Below are 21,558 nucleotides of genomic sequence, written 5' to 3' on the forward strand. Positions count from 1 at the left end.
ATACACATATATATGTATAATTTGGTTGGTTTATAGTGGCCATGTATAATTTGTTACTGGTGCTAGTTTAGTGAAGCCTTATTGCCGATAAGGAGGCAACATTTTGAAACTTAATTATAGCACACCCAAGTGGACAACTGAAAAAATATTTTTTTAAACTATAAACTTTTTTTGTTTCAGGTGTTCACACCTTTAACATTTCATGGGAAATTGAGTCAACTCAGGAAAAACCAAAAAAGAAAAAAGCCAGCAGTGACACCATACAGGAAAACCCCTAGAACTCTCAAACCAGACAAATGAATGTGTAATGAGTGGGTGAGTATGTCTCTGAATCTATTTGATGAACTTTCACCAAAGACAGTTTAATAAGTGAAACTTATTCTATTTTACTCTCTTATTTAGACCATGCTGTAGTTGTCTTCATCAGTAACACTGCCCTCAGGTTTGTGGCTCAGATGAGGAGGCCAGCAGCCTTTGTGTGTTTGCATGTGTGTGTACACAAGATGGAACTTTATTAATTGTTGTTGTTGATATCTGCTGAAGAATAGAGTTGGCAGATCACCTGACACACCGGTAAATTAACTTAAGGCCCAATAACGGTGTCTTCCAACTCTAAGCTTCATATTGTAAAAACCGTGTCCTTCCCTGCTGCTTGTACCTGCAGTGGACGACAATGGGTCCAGTGTCTGGAATGGTACTCTGGGTGCGATTGACTTCCTCTAGGAACCAGAGGACGCCGCCGGGCTCGTTGGGCACCCCGTGGTCCGGCCAGCTTAGGTACTGATAGTGCCAAATGTACCTCAGAGGCTCCTTCTACATAAAAATTACAGCAAAAACAGAGGATTTTAAAATTGTGTTAAGCTAACTTTGGGCATGTAACACGTGTCTTCCTCTTTCTTCCTCTAAATAGGCGACAAAATCCATAATCCTCATTCCACACATGGTTTCCGAAGTTGAGCCAAAGCTAATATGATGCTTCAGCAGCTTGATTTAGCCAATTCAAGTGGGTATTTTCCAAAGTCAGGACAAAATTCCCTCTTTGTGTTGGCTGGGACTTTTTCATTTCTGTTCTGTAATAGAGGGATACTCTCTGGTGGTCACATGTAGGCTATGTTGAGACTGGAATTGTAGTAACAACAATTACACCAGTACCAATTTGTAGCCCTGAATACTGGAATATGCTTTTGTGTAAAGGATTGTGGACTGCGTTCTTACAGTGGACTATACAGTACAGAGCAAAGCATTACAGCAACCAGAAACCCTTTCTGTGTGCAGTATAAAACATAGACAGACTTCAAAAACAGACTACTCTGTCTGTTTCAGTCTCTTGTTTTTATAACAGATTAACAGTAACCTCAGTAAACCTGAGTGAGATCTATTAATAAAAAAGTAATGGTTGATTTTCTTCAATCTAGCTGTAATTTGCCTCAACACTAAACCTTTGTGGTTTTAAATAGAATATAGGATTTTCAATAGCCATATGTAAGATATTACATCTGTAAACTTCTACAGTACAAACACCAGGATTGGCTATCCAGACATTAAAAACCATTTCAAATTCTTCCCTTTTAAATGCAATTGACTACTGTTCAAGCAGCAGCTTCTATTACGCATTAATTGGATAGTGTTCATGTATACAGGGACAACTCTAGGTTTTCTTTAAGCGTTTTCTCTCCTTTTCCTCTATCTGCTTCTTTCATTCTTGAGATTGTTGCAGTCGATCATTTTAAGCCTGAGCACGTGCTGTAGGATTGTGTTTGTGTGCGTATGTGTGTGAGGCGTTAGATAATCTGACCCCAGGTCAGTGGGTCAGCTCTGATAGAGCACACAGCTTTCCCTACCCGGTCCAGACGGGTCACCTCCAGCTTCCTCAGGATGTAGTCTTGCGCTGGACGCTCGTCCACGTTTCTTACCAGCACCTTCCCAAACTCCTTTGTGCCATGGAGGTCGGGCCAGTAACGGACACATTTATTCTAAATCGGAAGAAAAAACAGAGAGAAAGAGGGAGAGAGGAAAGGGGGTGGTGGCAAGTATTAGACAATCCAAAGAACCAGCTCATCCCAAGCAGCTTTCCAATCAGCTTAACTGTCATACTATCCTTGTCAGCCATCTCCCTCCCCACCCCCACACCGCGCGCGCACACACACACACACACACACACACATCATCCCTACTACACTTATCCACTCCTCTCTCTTAGAATCAGCTATGGCCATCAAGTACTGTTTTTCAACTGAGAATGCAGGAAGAAAATGGTTGACATGAAGTTAGAGCAATGCAGATTTGTAAAGGTCAACACAAGGACTTGATACTGTATCTTTAAACTATTTTTTTTTGTTAAATTCACTTTTTGTGTCCCCTTGTTCCTTCTGGATTAGGAAGGGCTTGAAACAGCATTAAGCTCATCATGAGACATTAAAACTGTCCACCTCTTGCTCTTGTTTGTCCCGTTATTCTGTTGCTCTGTAAAGCACTTGTTAATTACACTTGACTAGTGTAGTGGATTTTTAAGATGGAATGTTTTAGATGTGGGGTATTTCACTCATGCTCTTATCATAAAATCTCCAATCTCTTGTCACAGAATACCCCTCAGTTCATAGCTCTCAATCATTACAAGCAATCAACAGCAATCAGCTCAAAGGAGTGCAATCTTGAGACAATAGAGACCATTTAGGTATAAATGCTAGAGAAAGCAAATGAAAAAGAGCTGGGGAGAGAAAAATACGTGACTTGGTTTGGAAATACAATGTATAGAAACATTTCTACCTAATTATTTTACCTTTCTTGTTCAACATTAAGGTATACGGAAGCAATAACAATATTTCGCAGGCCCCCAGCTGAACTACCCTCCTGTACACCTGCAGTATGTTTAGCGCCAATCGCTCACCCGTCCTCGTTCCACCTCCTTCGTGGTCATGACGATGACGTGTGTATTCTCCTGATACACCATCTTCCAGAAGTCAATGACTGTATTCTGTAGGCACCCTTGGGTGGCGATGAAGACTTTGCCCTCGTCCACATGGCGCCCCTCTTCATGCATACTCTGTACAGTGTCAACAATTATTAAGATTAACAATTAAGGCAGTATGATTCATATTTGCACAGGAAATGTAATAATGTAATGTGAACTACCTGATGACAAATTCAACAACACTAGGTCAACACCTAGCTATACTAGAGGGCTTTTAATTCAAAAACAGATACAGGAAGTGGCAGCATTCAGCCAACCAATGGTGTAACTTCTTCACTCAGTCACAGACTTGCACGCTTACAGTCGTGTAAAGCCATATAGTCATAGTTTAACTTTGTGAAGAAAATATTCATGAATTAATATAAAGAATAAAATAAAGAAACAAAAAGGTTTTTAATTGTTTGAGTATATTTTATGACAAAATCGTCTGTTTTGACATACCGTGATGTATGTCCTACTTTGGAACTGAACCATCCATTTTTTTATGGCCTATGGAGAAATGGCCTTGTATAATGCTGAACAGACTCACTCTGATGTAGTTGGCATTGATGTAGTCTGAACCAGGAACATCTGGATCTGCTTCCCTGATTTCAACCCGTGTTGTGTCAACTGAAAATACAAAGTCAAACTGTTAATAATACACATTAAAATGTTTACAGTTTCCTGATATCACTCTTGATGGTGTCAGTAGATATTCTGTGAGCTATCAGAACAAAATCTTCATGCTCAGCAGAGGCCTCTACGTATTTGTATTTGTGTCATTCTTTCCACAGGAAGTTGGAGAGACAGGAAATGGCAGGTTGCAGCGAGACTCACAGGGGAGGATATTCTTGTATCTGTTTTTACTCTTGTTTTCTGGCTTCTGGCCTTCTTTCCGGGGATACAGCAGTTTGCACTCCTGCTGCTGAAGTACCTGATAGTTGACGACGAAAGAAAAAAGGAGAAAAGCAAGATGAGACAAAGAGTTCCAGGAAGTTATATACTCAACTATCATGCAATCACTAATTCTGAGCTAACTAATTCATATCACCCACTTAAAATGTTTAGATACTACTTAAAGGTTCCCTGTGGAGTTCTGCTGACAAACAGGTGGCGGTAATTTTCCAAGCTATACAGCAGACTACGAGGCCAGTGGATATATGCTAATGTTTTATGAGAAATGCATTTAACACTTTTGATAGATGTGTTTTGTTGAGCAACATTGAATATAAACCTAACTTTTGTTTGTTTACTCCTTACAGCCTCTTAATGCTCTGTGTCAGAACAGTGTAATGGGCATTTAATACAGTAGGGGTCATACTGGAGTGCAAGAACAGAACAGGAAAACTGCACATGTCAGTGTTCAGGTTGTAGACTTAAGAGCATGAGTTTCCTTCAAATACAAGCAGGGCTCAAAAGCTCTTCTTTCATACTTGCTACATAAATTCATTTTGGATGTATATGTCCTTTTGAAGGATAGAATATGTTAAGCAATTGAGACATTTATCTAGAGTTACAGTATATGCCATGAATGCAAAGCAAGAGCTATTAACAGACCAGTTAGTATCTTAATATGCTGGAAATTAACATTGCAGATTTAGTAATCAACATATTGATGAAGCCCATGTTTTTTTTGTGTTTAAGTTGTGATGAAGTCAGATCACAACCCGCTGACAGTCCACTCAGAGTTACACTGTAACATTAAAGGACCATTGTACTGAGGAAGGCCTATGGTGTTTGACATATATATCTATACAAACACCTGAATGAATGACTGACTGAATGAATTTTGTCAGGAGGTCACCAACTGCTCTTCTGTTTACTTGATGGTATATTAGGTAAGGCACTTCAAGTCCTGCCAGAGAACAACCATGTTGAGGTCTTCTCTCCGTGCATCATAAAAGTAAAGAGATCTGATTAATCGCAGCAGATCTATAATTCTAAAACTAGCAACTCTCAAAATCTTAGGAGAATTTCTCCTACATAGCACTGTTTTTCTGAATTCCAAATAACTTTTATTGTGTAGCTTATCTATGAGACGGAGTGTTTACGTTATGGATATTACATCATCCACACACACGTCAACACAGAAGATGAAGTAAATATTCATTTGAAAAATGGTTATCATCTCAATCAAGATTGTAGCCTTGGAGCAGACAATCTACATCCAGACACTGATCAGTAACTATGATCTCATAGACAAACATAAACTGTAAAAACTTGTTATTGAGCAGTATGCACTGACACAATAGAAATTATTCTTATTAATGTCAGTTGCATGAAAATTACAGTAACAGGAAAATAAGAGCACGCCACAAGATGAGCTTCCACCAAAAGCATTACTCAAAGGTTAAGGCAGCATGAACACATGTACATAGATGTAAGCTTACACAAAAATATATGAAACAGATGAATATAAATAGTCATGGAACAAATCGGCTATAACATAGTATATGACATTTATGGGACAATTACTGTTCCGGAAAATAGTGTGAACTCTATGTTACTACCTAAAGCAAGAAAGCCATTAAAGTTAGAAAAAAAAAAAGCCATTAAAATGGAAAAATCTGTTTTTCAAAGAGTGTGTTATAGGAGAGCTATTGAAAACTTCATCCTCAAAACTCTTTCCAATGGCAAAAACTTGGCATCCTGGTGAAGAGGGCACTCAACAGAGTAATTTACATGAATCAGTTTCTCCAATTATTTCTCATACATATTACTCGAGCCAGTCAAGCTCTTCGCTGGACCCTCATTTAATAAAGCTATTGAACACAGAGCTTAAATGACTGGAATAACAAAATGACTAACAAATATAACAGATATATACATTTCATCATATAAAAATCAAAGATTATAAAAACGATTCAGTTTTGAGGCTACATACCTCAAATTCTTCCCAGAATCCTTGTTTGGGTTTCTCGGAGTTGTCTGCTACTTTGTTGAGCTCTCGTACCCGATTCTCAATGTTGGCTGCATTTATCCTTGTGGCATTAAAGGGCTGTCGTTGTCACGTTGGAACAGAGAACATTAATAAGTCAACAGTGCAAAACTAGTTTTTCTAAATTTTATAAGTCTAAGTATGAAAATAACATTTTCATTTGGTTAAAATCAACCAGCATATTGTAACATTATCCATGCCTTCAAGGTGTTGTATGCAAAAGATTCACCAGATTTTATGCTTTTGTTTGTGTTGTTTGTTAAATGTCTCTTCCATACCTGTTTGAGGTGCACTACAATGCCACTTTTCTCCACCATGGGGTTCTTCTTATAGTGATCCACCAGGTCAGCCAGGGTGTCGAACCTCTCACCACCACCCACGTCGTATTTACCATCCTGCTGGAGACAAACATCAACAGTTTAACTACAGTAACAGCTGTAGTTCCTAGAGAGCAAAAATGAATCATGACCTGTTTAAAAATACATGACTCAAACAGTATGTGGAGGTAGTGAAGGCATCATAAGCCTCCAGGCAGTCTCAATCCACAAAGTCCTCCTTATCATTTAAAGTTTCTGTATATTTCAAGTGGCCTGAACTGAGTAACCTCACCTGGTAGCGTATCATAACATGGGTGACCTTGGTCTTGCGGTCCACATTCTCGTGTTTCTCTTCATTGGTGAGAACCGAAAGGACGAAGTCGCCCGGTTTACTCTGGCTCTCCCGTACCAGGAAACTGCCGGCTTTGCCTTTGTCTGTGAGCAGTTTCTCTGCATCTCGCCCAGAGAGGTGCCCATGGTACCACCTGGAGAGGAGTGACAGAACAGTGATATACCAACACGTGAATCCAGATACAATATTCAATGAGACACTGACAATGTTATGATGTTATCTTCATTTTATTTAATTTTATTTACATTGTAATCTAAAATGTTTCCACATAAAAAATACCTTTTCTTCCCTACTCTTAAAGGACGAGTGTGTACGATTTAGTGGCATCTAGTGGTGAAGTTGCAAATTGCAATCAACTGAATAACTGCTCGCCTTCCAAGGAGAGACTATGATGGCCACGAAACTCGCAAAACTGTTTGGTTTGTCAGTTCCGGGCTACTGTAGAAAGATGGCGGTTCAACATGGCAGACACTATAGGATAGGTCATGCTCCTTCATTTTAAAGTAAGCAAACAAATCGATTCTTATTTTAAAAATAATTATACACTAATGAAAACATACCTATGAATATTATATTCCATTTCTGCCAATAGATATTCTTACATGTTACACACTAGACATTTGATATCAGCTTTAAATTTGCAATATTAGATTATTTTGGCAATTTGGGTGCACAAAAGCAAACTTCTGAACACATAATTGACATATCGTCACATTTGAAGTTGATATTGCGAACAGTTTCACAACAAGTTTTCAGCAACATATTCACTCAGAGTCATGTTTTTGGCCACCTGATGAACATAAGTCTATTTTAGCTGAGTTTCTGGTTTCCGCCAACTCCTGAGGGAGATATCTGGCTCTTTAGCTGCTGAGTGCTCCACTATGTTCCCCAGTGACTCACTAACTGTCTCTGTCTGCAGTTTGGTGCTGAGCAGGTAGTGTACAGTGGGTTTATCTAAGCGTTTTTACTGGAAAAAACTGCCTGCTGCAACTAAAAACAATGCTATAAGAGCAGCGGGACTGAACAAAAAAATTTAGGTTGTGGGCCAGACAGATAACTATGAGCTGAAAATCACTACAAAGCTCCATAAAGCTTGCAGAGATGCAGATTCAGGTGATTCACATTCCCGCGTTGTTTTTCACAGTCATATGATGCATTGTTGTTGTACAAATATCGATTATAGCCAGTTTAAATGGTGTTTAGGACATTTAGGGTCAAAACCATATACTGTGGGTATCATGTCATATTAGTTGGCTGTGACACCAGATAAAAACATGCACATCCAAAAACACAGTGAAGATCAGCATTCATTATTTTAGACATTCATCGTCTGCTTCTGCAAATCCTGTGGGGATTGAGAAGCTCAGCCTCAGGCTTGATGCTGTTTCAAGGTAGAAAGATTATCAAGACAAGTAACAAGAGTTGAGAATATAACTTGAAAAACTCGAGGGGGAGGACTAGTAATATGCTTCCTCCCTCAAGAAAATCTGTATTGCAGCTTTAGGGTTCAACATAACGTCTTTCTATATGTACATTGTGAACATAAGACTCCTACTCGAGAATGAAAGTGTCTCAGCCTCACTCAGTTGCTGATGTTAAGATGAAAAAAACTGCCTTTTTTTCCTGTGTGGTGAGCATAAGCATGTAGGAGGCTCTGACAAGAGATGTATGTAGAATGGAAAACCACATAAACCAAAACCATAGATCGCAACTTGTTCTTAGACCTGAACAGAAACTAAGATATACACATTGCAATGTGCAGATGTGTAAAAAAAGAAAATGTACATAACGTGCTCAGCACGAGACGATACCAAATACAGCCAAAAAGTGATGATTTGCAGATGATGATATAAAAAAAGATCATGTAGCTTTCTAAAATGCTTCCTGTGTGCGTGTGAGTGCATGCATGGATTCCTGGCATTAACACACCAGCCGCCTAAGTCTTTCATTTCAATGAAGGTGTGTAGGTGTAATGAAGTGCATAGCTGCGTCCAACCTGTTGTATATTCTCTGGAAGGATGTTAGGGAGTGGATACTTGGTGCACATAAACAAAAACAGCAGCACCACCCACTTAGTTTGTTTGAAGATGCATTTGGGAATATGCCACTATTTATGCATGTGAATGTGAAGTGCATCTGGATTTAATGTGTGGGGGGTGAGTGTGTACAGAATAACGCATCCTCCTTACAAACAGTAGGTGTAAACACATACGTGTATCAGTACATAGTTAATTAACTTACAGCTGATTCTTTCCTGATGCTGTTCTATTAACTGTAAACTTGTGGGTGATGTAGGCCTGGACAATAATTCAATATTACTGTCTCTTAATGGAATTGCACTGTGGTGATCATACTGTATTAACATTTTTTAAAATTTGGGTTGTTTAAATTGATAATTCTAAACAAACTGTTTTTTTTTTAAATAAGTTGTTTAAAGCTCACACTCAAGTTTTATATTAACAATGAATCAAATGACTATGTGTGTGAAAATTGTCGCTTGTTTGCAGTTCCGCAAATTGATTTAGCTTTCTGACCCACAACTTTCCTATTGTGGTTCGTTCTTAGCGCTCTTATCAACCTTCTTTCTAGCCACGGTAGGCAGACTACGTGGGTGAGCATTAAGCAGCTAAAGAATAGCTAAACCAGATACTTTTCTAGAGCTGGTGGAGACCCAAACAGAGATCACGTTTTACTTTTCAGGTGTTTTTTAATTTTCCCAATGTAATCTATTACAGTGGATAGTTCATCAAGATGAGAAAAAATATTAATATTTTGATGTTAATTGTAGCAAAAAACGCCAAGCTGTATGGTAAAGTTCCATTCAAGACATGAAGATCTGCTTTCACTTGCTTCTATATTAATATATAATATTATAATAATATCATTTATTCAACTTGTCTTAAGATGATAGAATAAGTTTAGTTATTTTATTTATTTTTCCAAGTGTACATATATTGTTCATTACTGGCCTTGCTCTACAGACTTTTATTGCAATTCTACACTGAGGTTCAACAAACTAGAAATGCATCACGATGATACAAAACTCAATCAATGTATAATGATAATAATAATTAATCACTTTTATGTAACAAATCAAATACAAGAAAAGGACAAGGATTTAGTATTTCACCCAGAGTTTAGTTCTCTGCATAGTGACAATGCGTCACAAACAGCATTTAGGCCATAACAGGATACTGTAACTGCACTGAAAGCTACACTAATAACATTTCTCAGGTGGTTTAGCTCCCGATGGCAGGATGAGCCGTTACTGCCTGACACCCCTGAAGGTGTTAGAATAAAAATACCTGCAGTCAGGGAGAAACTGTAATGAGTTTACGTAAAAGAGCAACATATAGAGCCAGCCTTAGATAGATAGATAAGTTTCTATGTATATTTGTATCTTTCTGCCGGGAATCATCCACATAGTGCTTGGCTGTATGTAAATGTGAGCTAATTTGCATGTGTGGGCGTTAGTGTGCGAGTTTGTCGGCACCTCTCAGAGGTGGGGTCCTTGCAGTTGAGTGGATACTTGAGCTCGATGACATGGCCGTTCCTCTCACGCAGGAGGTCCTGTTGCTCGGTGTAATACTGCACCAGCTCGGCCAGTGTGGCAAACTTCTCGCCTCCGTACAGGTCGTAGTAGTCGCCCGAGTTCTGGATCTTAATGTGGGTCACCTCATCGTTCCGCCTGGGCGGGAAGAAACACAGTGGGAATTCAATCACTGAGATAGTTATCATGCATGTTAACAGAGGTGGACTCACTCAAAAGAAGCACTCAGCATTTTTCTCTTTGTATTTTTCTCTTGACACTTGTGCCCTGCAGATATTTAAACAGCAAACACACACACATACACATGCACATGTAAACACACACACACACATACACACACACACACACACACACTAACAGCCACCTACACATACTGTATGTTCATACAGTATGTGCTCACACAAACAAAATCAAAACCATACACACTTTGTCGCCCACACTGTCTCACAGAGCATAAATGAGTACACTATAAAAATGTCCAGCTTATTAAGCCATCTGCTCCCATTTTATGACACTGAACCTCATTCTCTTGAAAACACGTTTAAGAATTTGCCAGTCTCTTCTGTGTTATTTTCTTGCACTATGTACCTTATTCTGTCTGTGATACATTCATATCTCTGCAATATTAAAGCTTTTCTTGCAAAGCTGAACACTTTATTATATAGAATTAAGTATAATAGGTATTACTGTTACATATTATAAAATAACTTTGGCCTTTTCCATCTGTACCAACACTGGAATGATAAAATAAGCCACAAGCTATGACAAGAAAGAAAATGCAAGAAAAAGCTACGAAGCCACACTGATAAAAAAAAAAAATACTGATCCATTTTATCAAGCATAGAATATTTTTCACTTTGACTTCTATAAACAGAAAAACACAAATCTTCTCACAAGGGATCATCCCTTGTTTTAATACTCTGTAGTTTTCATATCTAATGTATTTGGAGGAAGGCTGTATCGTGATTGCAGAAGAATACAACAGAAATGCATGCAGCTGCTGAGCTCAAAGACTGATAAGCCAGAAAACATTTGGAGCCACTTTGCATATTCAAAGTCCTCTGACTGGTTTGAATAGGTGCACACTGAGAAACACACACACACACACACACACACACACACACACACACAACACACACACACACACACACCACCACACACACCTACACACACACACAGTTCTACTCTATAAAAGATATCTGCCTGGGAGCAAGTGAAGAACAAGATGCGGCTCAACAGCTCGACTGCTAAATGTACTTGTTTTTCCATTTTCCATCTCCAGTGACTTCGGCCGACATGTTTCTTTGGCAGAAATAAACAAAACATCCTGTAAACATAGTAACAATGATGACACACAAACACACACACATACAGCAGTGTTTTAGGGACCAGGCCAGGCAGTCAGTACTCTCTGATCCGAGGTTGAGAAACAATAGTCTCTCTCTGCAAACTGATTATGAGCTAATGGTCATATCAAATGGCACAAATCCTATTTCCTCCATCACTTTTCTTGTTGTCCTCATGAATTTCACGTTCCTTTTTTCCATCCACTCAACATACTGTAAATCCTTTCCTTCGTTCTCACATTCATCTGTCCCATCTCTCCCTCCATCCTTCTCTCCCAGTATTTCCTGGTAATTGCTTTATGGCTCTATTAGCGGCTGTTGGCAGGTTGCCACAGGTCTATGGCTCTGTTAAAGGCCCCTCCTCAACTCTTGGGCCAAAGCCCCCTTTTCTCTCAGAGTTTAACACCATTAACTCTGGAATGAGCCAAACACGTCCCATCAGATTTTCATTCACTTCCCTGCTCTGCCCTCTCTGAGACATTGATAACATTTAGGCATCTATGAAAATATGGCTTCATAGAAATAATACAGGGAGCCAAGGTAAGCATCATATCTGCTCAGCTCTGGCTCGCTAATGTTTATTTCATTTCATGACAGATTATTTGACATGATTTTCTGTCTTGTTTTGTGCCATGTTTTTGTGAGAATAAAAATGTCAACATGATTAGTGGCATTCTACATCACAACACCATTTATTGCTCTTTTAGTGATAACTGTGCCAATGCTCTTTTGATTAACGGCATACATTATTAGGTACCACAAGTATTTTGTGAAGTTACTATACTATGAACCAACTTACCAATTACAGTATAAGACAGCCAGCATTGCACCTTATTAAGGTACAACCTAACAAACCATCAGAAGGTACGACTTTAATTTTAGATAATGTGACAGATTTTTTCAGTACAGTTCATTTATATTATGCAATGATCCACACTATCCACACATAGCCTTGTGGATCACTATTGGTTCCATACTGTCCAAAATGACCTCTCTTTTCTATAATGGACAAGAATCCTATCCAGGTCCATGGTGGATGTTTGCATAGTAGTCTATGAGTAATTTCCAGCTGGATACAGTGAATTAGTAGCACAGAGCAAAGTCGCTTAAAAAATAAATCTTATCTTTTTTTTAGCCTTAATAAAATGGCTTAATGCAGTGACCCAATTAATGGATTTTAAGCATTAAAATCATCACTGATATATTTACAAGAACACCTATATCCCTATTTGATCATATGTATATCATAAATATTCACCACTTTGTGATATTGTGAGTAGAAGCCGAAGTACCTAAGTGTGCCACAGTCCGTGTGTATTGAAAGAATCACAGTGAAGCAAAAAAAAGTTCACTGTGGTAGTCGACCTAAATGAAATCACCAACCCACAAAACAACTGCAATGTAAGAGAAAAATCCCCTCTCTGTCTAAACAAAACTAATTCATTAAGGTAGCAACTGCTCTACACAGAGAGCCATTGACATAAAGTGTTTAGAGCACCACAAAGTGTGTTTTCGGCATTTGGTCTGATTTAAGCATGGTTCTGTTAAGGTACTTAGAACCATTTGACTGATTCCTCCTGTGTTAGTATTCTCATTAGACGAATCAGGCTTACTCCTTTAGTCATTATCACACATTTAATTAAAAAGAGACAATTCTCCCCTACATTTAGATGCAATTTAATCTCATTGATGACACAAAAGTAACCTTCAAAGATGGGCAGTAATGTAATTCTTGTAGGAACAAGCAAAACAATTATGACAGTTCCTGCATAACAGAAAGTAGGGATGGATGATACATATCAGGCCCAATAAATAAGCAGTCAATAATGGGAGATTTATATTATCATGAATTATTCCAATAATGAAATTATCTCTCTGTCTGTCAATATAGATTATTAAATCATTCAATCATCTTTTCTCACTACATCTCAGCCTTTCTTACCCTCAGGTGTGCACAAACTACAAGTTCTGAACTTTTAAAATACAAAAATGTGAAATGATCAGTTATCCTAACGGTATGGGCCGTCAAAAGCAGGTAATTATCGTATCGGCTGATAAAAAAATCTATATCTTGCATTCCTAACACAAAGTCTTACTGGCAGTTGCGTAAGATCAAAAACTTTTGACTGTGATAAAAACAAAGAATCCAGGACACTGTCTATTACTTGTTCTGGCTTTATTACTTTATAATGTGTGGGTCCTCAGACCTTTCACAGTTGAGGACGTTGAGGATGTAGCATAAAATTATAATACACATCTATGAGAAGTGGAAGTTGTTCTTCCTTACTGACTGAAGTTCTGTATTTTTAAATCCGTGTATATGTTTCTCACCAACATCCTGTACGATTATTTAAGCTACAGAAGAGTGTCTGGCTGAAAATAGCACATCTCTGGAATAACATTGCTTTATCATATTCTGCTCACAATTAGTTGGATTTACTGATAACAACAAGCAAAATAAATCTCAGTTATTCTGCTTTGTTCCAAGGATATGCAATTTTGTTTATCTAAATGAAAAATATGAAAAAACTTTAATGTCTTTAAGTACACAAATCAAACTGTAAATGATTCTAACTTTCAGCAAAACAAGAAGAAAACCAAATGCAGTGGAATTAAAGTCAGTCTTTACTACTGTAGGTATTTAATTTGATGATGTGATGGTATCCTGCTTTAAAGATAGATAGAAGATAAGTTCATCCTTGATTATCCTGTGAACTGGTTTGCATTGATAGGACTAACTGAGCACAAATGTACATAATGTCACATAGTCCTTCACACTGCCTTTCTATGTGAACACATCACTGTTCTTTTGCAGCTTAACAGCTGCAAACTGATCGCATCTTTAAAAGCGGGATTATGTGCTAAAATCTTTCCCAACATTATTGCCATGACACTGAAGGCTGCAAAAAGTTTTAGTAATCAAGAGTATTTAGATCTGTATGACTAAACAAACCCATACACAAAAACAGACAACTGGGAAATATATTGCTAAAAAATGCACATAAATAATCAAGCACAAAGCCCAGAACATATAAATTATTGCTTGCTCTGCCCTGAAGCTATTCCAAGCAATATTTTCCACTCAATACATCCAGACACCACTGAGAAATCCCTTTTAGTGTAACCAGTCCACTTTAGAACCCTTCATTTGAGGGCCTCTATTTAAATTCACCTTTTGCCATCTCTACAGACTACTACACTGGGTTCTAACATAAAGGAGGCATGTTCAGATCTGACATAAAATGTTAGATGTTATGTCAGGTCAGTGTGTTCTGTATCTCAAGAGCTTGTATGGAAAACCAAGGCATACATCCCGTGCATCATCTGGTAATATAACAATATAGTCTATTTCCTCAGCGGCAGTGGGCTCACTTCTGAAGATTAGGCAATTTGAGACAAAAGGTGTCTGCCAATTCAGGCAACCAGGATATCTTTTAGTTATCTTGTTTCTTCACAAGCTCCAAGACAATGACTAAAGCCTAATAATAACTTCTACAATGGACGACAGATATCACACAGCCAGTTTTGCCTATATACAAACACTTAAGCGACATTTGTGTTCCCAAGCAGTATTATCAAAAAAGATAAGCGACAGACACTGAGATGAATGAGCTTTAAAGGCTTTAAACATAGTCTGCACCAGTTTTCACTAGGCTTTTCTCATTTTTTTTTACTAACAAACTTTATTAAAGTTAACAGTTCAGTAACAATCACTGTCAATAATTGAAGAGGGAGTAGAGTGAGAAAGTAAAGACAACCAAAAAAAACAAGTAAAGCTAATATGGATACTTGTAGTTTGTTTCAGTACTTCCCAAAAGAAGTAGTAGCCATTGTCCAGGAGTTGTGCATAGTATAAAGGTAGATGCAATAAGTCTGTTTGCAAGTGTCAGGAAAGAGGAAACACAGACACAAACATTTGCACACTATTTAGCCCTGATTGTTGTCTTTCTCTCTATCCTGTTTTTTAGTCTTATTCTATTTTTTTCTCATAATCAGGATAAGACTAAGTAAATGAAAAACCTGGATATTCATATGTCCGTGTACATGATCCTAACAGTATCCAGATTTCTGCTCTTCTGTCTGTAGGTGTGTCTTGATTTCTCACCATCTCAGCCACTCTGTTCTGTACCAACAAAGAATGTTCAGAAACCAGGATATGGTGTTTACATGCCACAGTACCCTGACAGTAAATATTGTTATTGTAGCCTATATAGGAATATGCAATCTGAATAAATATGCTATGAATATGTTCCATGTAAATGCCAGAATTTGATCAAAAACAGGACAAAACTCAAATGCAGGATACTAGTATGCATATAAACACACTTACAGATTGACTTGACATCCACAATAATAATGTTTTTTTACTGAGCTATGTAAAACTATAAATAGCCTGGCTGCAATGGAAACACATCTAAGTAAACCCAGGCTAGCATTATATAATACAGAGGCTGGAAGAAAATCCATTTGCTCTCTGTGGTAATTTGCCCTGCAAAATTCTCTCTTAAGATTGCCCTTAAAATTCCTCCTCGGGGTCTTTAGAGTGTATAAAGAGCATGAAAAATGAGAAAACTTGACCAGACTACTCTCCTTGTGGAGTTGGACTTGGATATAAATTATGGCAAAACTTTTTCTGCTTCAAACTTTCTCTTTCTCGCTCTTTGAGTTCCATGAAACTCTGAATTGATTACATTTTCAAAACCCTCAAAAAGCACTCATTAGACTTCAGCCTTCAGACGCTTTTGAGCAGCAGCTCTGTCCGACCACTCCTTCTTCTGTTCACCTCGTGGAGCGGAGGAGAAGAGAAGTGGTGGAGATAAGAAGTGGGGGCAGAGAGGGGAAGATAAGATAAGACAAAGAGAGAGGGGGGCAACAGACTCCCTTAGCGTCCATTACAATCTGAACAGTGAATATAGTGCCCATAATGGCCTTGGTAAGATGAAACCTGGCTAATGACTGGCTAATTATCCTCTCCTCTGCTCTGATAAGACACTGTGTGTGTGCGTGTGTGTGTGTGTGTGTGTGTGTATGTGAAGAGAACTGGGATTGAGTTGTAGGTAGCATGATTCTTCTGTAGATATAGGATAATTAAGTAATTATCTTCAGTATATTCTAATATTTCTACTTTTTTGCAGACATTATGTCACAGTTCAAAATGGCTGTGAACATTAGATTTAAAATATTATACAATCTGTATTTTTACACTTTAATGCTTTTTTTTTCTATTTAGGAAGGTGTAGATGGAAATTGTGCCTGTTTCTATAATAAAGTCACAAATAGGTGCAAGTGTTGAGTTTTGCCACTCTAGTTGACTCAGTTTCCTGAGAAACAGGATACTGTGGCAGGACACTGCTATACCATGTTTTGAGGTTACAAGTTTGGTTGTAGGAGGGACATTGGTGTTATGCTGAAATATGCAGACTAGTAGGCATAAAGTAATCACTAAAACAAGACAGGGTATTATATAAGTAATATAATAATGTTTTTTGTGAATGGTTTTTAGGGACACATTTTCTAAAAATCATTCATTTGATCGCAGTTCTTCACCAAGATTTCCTGATGTTTTTCTCCAGTACTTTATATTTTTAACACAGTACAGCTACAACAGTGGCTTTAAAAAGTCCCCTGTAAATGTTATGCTACTAAAGTTTGATAACATTTAGCACCATGAGGCTACTGGATCTGCAAACCCCCTGAGTGTACTGGATTGAGCAATGGTGAATTTTACTGCTAATGAATTCAACTTTTCATTTTTAAGAGTGTGTTTCTTCTTTCAAAAGTTACAACGTCTCTCTTTAATATGAACTCTGCTTCCCTCCTCCTTTCTCTTAGTTCAATGTGACCTACCTTTCCTAGCAGGTGGTGAGGTTCTATACACTGGCCACTTGACCTCAGTGTGTGTGTATGTGTGTTTAAGTCTGTCAAGAACACAAATCGTGGCCACAACTCACCCTACCAACCTTCCTGTGGTGTGTGTGATTTATGACACACTGCACCACACACGCGAATGCACACAAACCACAGGCAGTGAAGGTCAAAGCCTTAACAGGTCCCTCACTCCTTAACCATATTTAAAAGCTACTGCATGTCTAACTACACCGTTTCCTTTCTGTCTTTGTTTCTTTCTTTACAGTATCTCTCTCTTTCTCTCTCACTCACTCACACACATACACACACACACACACACACACCTACACACACACAAACACTAACAGCCTCTCTCTACCCATGCCGCCATGCCAGCTACAGTCACAGAGAAACAAATGCGTTCGGGCTTTCTTCCAGGCGCTTGGCCGACTGATGTATCTCTTAAAAGCTTCCGTTGCCAAGGAAGAGCCACACTCTCTCTTCTTCTATCTCAGTTTGTTTCCTGCTCTCTGTAATCACCACAGCATGTATTGCTGAGTCCTACGTACCAGAAATTTCACATTCTCTGCAACGCACTGGGGTTCTCAATTAAAGAGATTAAGAGAAATATGTTTTAGGGCATGAATGACAAGTTATCACAAGGTATTACACTCAGTTATGTTTGTCCAACTCACCTCGGCTCCATCCTGCTGCCCAAAGAAGGATTTTCTGGCCAATTTGTGTCAGAATGTTACCAAATCCAAATCTGTTAATCTAACATGCTCCTAGAAACACTCACACAAAACTGCTTCTGTTTAAATGCCATCTATTCTCCCGCAGACAAAATGTTACATCACTTGCTGAGCTGTGGGTAAGAATGTCAGAGACTCCTGATTGGTGAACTTCCTACTTAAGTCAAACCAGCAGAGTCACTGTTCCTTCTCTGACTGTAAATCCATGGTCTCAGAATATTTTAATGGTAATTAGCAGTTCTTGAGTTATGCTTGTGTGTTATTTTTGGTCATCTCAGTGGCTTATACAGTAGGACAAAGTGCATAAAATGTAAAGGCTACAATGATTATTTTCCATTCTCGACATCTGCAAATAATAAGGTTAAATAGTGAGGCTGATGGTGGTCGACAATAACAAGTTGCAGGTGAGAACTTACCTAACAGAGAGGGTAAAATCCCCCGGATTGCTCTTGCTGGGCCGGGCCAGGAAACTGCCGTGGACTCCCCGGGTCAACAGGAGCTGCTCTGCTTCGATTCCGGTGATGTTGGGGTGGAACCACCTAAAATACAGTGAAAAACAGGGGACAAAAGAGTGGCCTGTTTAACACCAAAATGATTCATTAGAAAAAATGTCTGACAATCTGTGTCCCATCACCCACCAGCTTCCTTTGCTATGGAAACATAACAGGCCCCAAACAAAATAGGTCTCATGAGTTCAAAACACTGTCATTTGTGTTGTTTTACAAATCTTGTACATAACTGCAGCCCCAATCTTCACTTAAAAATGTCACAAATGCCTGTGGTTCATTTACTTTTACTTACTGCAGAGTCCATCACATTTAGAAATGGCAGTTTTGCAGTCTAGCTAACCATTAGTGCCTGCAGTGCTATTTATGTATAGACCTGTAGGAGTGTTTTGACATATTTTAAATGCAGCGGTCATGACAGATGAAATGTGTAATGTTCAATTTGTGAAGTCCAAAGCTGTCTGACAACAGTCATTACAACATCAAATATTGTACAGAATCAGTGCGGCCACAAGTATCTGGACAGTGACACCTTTTGCTTGTCTCAGAACTCCAGGCCATTGAATTTGAATTTGAGGTTGTTCACATTCACTTTGGGCCAACACTAGAGGAACTCTGGCCCTTTTTATACATCTCATACCCACGTGCAAGAAGAGACACTGAACAGCTGTAGGATTTTTGCGGAATAAACAGAAAATCCTGCTGAGAAACTCCAAAGAAGGACTTATCTGGCCTTGGCAAGTTTGGTTCAATTAGTGCACCCTAATTAGCTAGCCCTGAGACTTTAAAGGCTGCTAGCTTCTTCACATGGAGAAAACTGGAAAAAACAAACTAACTACTAAGATGACTAAGAGATGTCTTGTCAGCGCCTTGTCTTATGACAGATCATCATCATCAGGGTTGATGCTTTTGCCCAGAAACTGAGCAGGAAAAATGGCCAGTTTTAGTTAATTTAGGCGATTTACTTTGTTGTTTTGTGTCTGCGGCTGGTTTAAGGACAGGTTTAGCAGTGTTTCAGCCTCTGTGATGTGTGCTTTGCTGATCATTAAGTATTTGTTGGCAGTGTAAGGTTGCAGTTTGTGACTCGGGCAGGGCTGCCAGTTAGTCGTAATTCAGGTTTGATAGAGCAGGCAGTCTTCTAATGGTTATCTACATTAGGTGAGTGGAGGTCATATAAGGGCATGGACATAGTACTGGACACGTATCCTCAGGCAGTGGTTGCACACTCAGTCTTCTGTGATGAATTATCAGGAACATATTCGATGTGAGGTCTATTCATCGCCTCAGTTTTCAAATTATTGGGGCTACCTCTCATTATTTTTTAAGAAAGAAACTAATATAGTAGAAACCAGTTTATATTAGGCTTAATATTTTTCTTTTCAACAGCTTCAACTTTTATAATGTTCAGGCATCCATGATATCATCATTTACCAAGAAAATGTCTCACATGTCTGATATTTTTTATCAACACTTGACATAGATGAAAATGACATCAATAAATAAATGAGTGCTCCACAATAACACTTCAGCATAACTAACAGTTTGTTGAACAGTTTGACTAACCCTATATTTCAAATGTGAGCTGTATGAAAAAGACAACTTGCAGCAGACCCTACAGCTAATTTGGAAGCAATTGTAACCACTGAAAATGATATGCCATCATATTTATGCTTTTATTCTTGAAAATGTATTCACAGATAATTCATAACAATATATTTAATCATGATTCTGGTGATGTATTTGTGTACTTCAGTCACTAAAACTTCATTAAAATAGGAAGGGACCACCCATTTGTTTCTTGGTGGATCAGTGAATACACACTGTATGTCCTGTCCTGGTTTGAGAGGGAAGTACATTTACAGTTTACTGTACTGCAAAAGCAAAGCTAATGATTACATGTTACTTCCTCTCTTACAAAACACTGCAGGCAAATATTTATCCCATCTACTTCTCAGGTATGTTGACTGATTATCTGGGTTGTGCACTCTTACTGGAGTGTTTGACACTGCCACTTATCCAAACCAAACCATATACATTATTCACAAACAGTCGCAAGACATAAACCCAGTACATCTAGACTGGAGAATTGAGTAAAAACTGTGTATAATGAGTGAAGGACTATATTAATCTCGAAGAAGCAGTGAGTAGGTGCAGCAGCAATGTCCCAGTGAATGGCTTTATGTCAGCTGTGTGGATTTAGAGCTCATGTTTAAGCAGGGATCATTGGGTTAAACCTCCCTAACTACCGTGTGCCATTGCTGGCTAATCCAACGCACCATTAGTCACCCAGGGCCCCATTTGTGTGTCAAAGAAGGGGGGTTTGACAAAACTGACATGAAATTCCACTCGTAAACAGTAGCTGTCTATTAGTGACACAAACAATGTGGTTCAGGGACATGAGGTTGGGCAATTTGTTGGCGTTTCATGGGGGAGGAGCGGGTATAATCACTTTGTCAAATGAGTTGCGAAAAGTGCCATTTTGTAACTCATGCCGTTTTAGTAAAAACAATTACACAGTTGGTGAGCACCATGAAAACTATGCAACCCTCAGTGACAATTACATTTACACTGGGGTGTCATAATTGTAATGCATAAACACATTTGAGTCTTTAAATTATTTTTTATACAGTATATCCAACGAGTAATAAGGCAACCATTGGGCTGCAGTAGCTAGTGGAGAAAACTGATCAAATCAGTTGTCCACATTTGACCTTTTTTAACACTTTGGCTGGTAACACAGTGAGAACTGAATTGGCTATTTAATTAATACATTTTAATTACTGTACCAGTTTAGTGAACTGACACAAAATGAATCAGTGATGATATTGATTATTAACAGTTTCATTCATTTTTTGAGTAAAACTACCAACCATTTGCTGGTTTCAGTTGCTCATATCTGACAATTTGCTGCCTTTCTGCTTTATATCGGAAATAAAATAGTTTGGATTGTTAGTCAGTTCAAGTTCAAGATGTTTCTTGTCATATGCAACAAAAGAAAGC

The 21,558-nt window shown here is 38.4% G+C and overlaps 1 protein-coding gene across 1 annotated transcript in view; it reads right to left on the reverse strand.

Moving 5' to 3' along the window:
* Window positions 1-21,558, reverse strand: part of ptpn11b (protein tyrosine phosphatase non-receptor type 11b) — a gene marked incomplete in the record, with an annotated part of 39,167 nt that overhangs the window by 4,731 nt on the left and 12,878 nt on the right. The window contains 10 exon segments of the mRNA XM_035656680.1: window positions 659-813; window positions 1,842-1,973; window positions 2,888-3,043; window positions 3,501-3,580; window positions 3,788-3,884; window positions 5,835-5,948; window positions 6,167-6,283; window positions 6,498-6,690; window positions 10,051-10,245; window positions 18,469-18,591. Coding sequence (XP_035512573.1) covers window positions 659-813; window positions 1,842-1,973; window positions 2,888-3,043; window positions 3,501-3,580; window positions 3,788-3,884; window positions 5,835-5,948; window positions 6,167-6,283; window positions 6,498-6,690; window positions 10,051-10,245; window positions 18,469-18,591 — 1,362 coding nt within the window.

This window comes from Morone saxatilis, unplaced genomic scaffold (genome assembly GCF_004916995.1).
Source record: "Morone saxatilis isolate NCDOM2014 unplaced genomic scaffold, NCSU_SB_2.0 Contig15, whole genome shotgun sequence".
Lineage (NCBI taxonomy): Eukaryota > Metazoa > Chordata > Actinopteri > Moronidae > Morone > Morone saxatilis.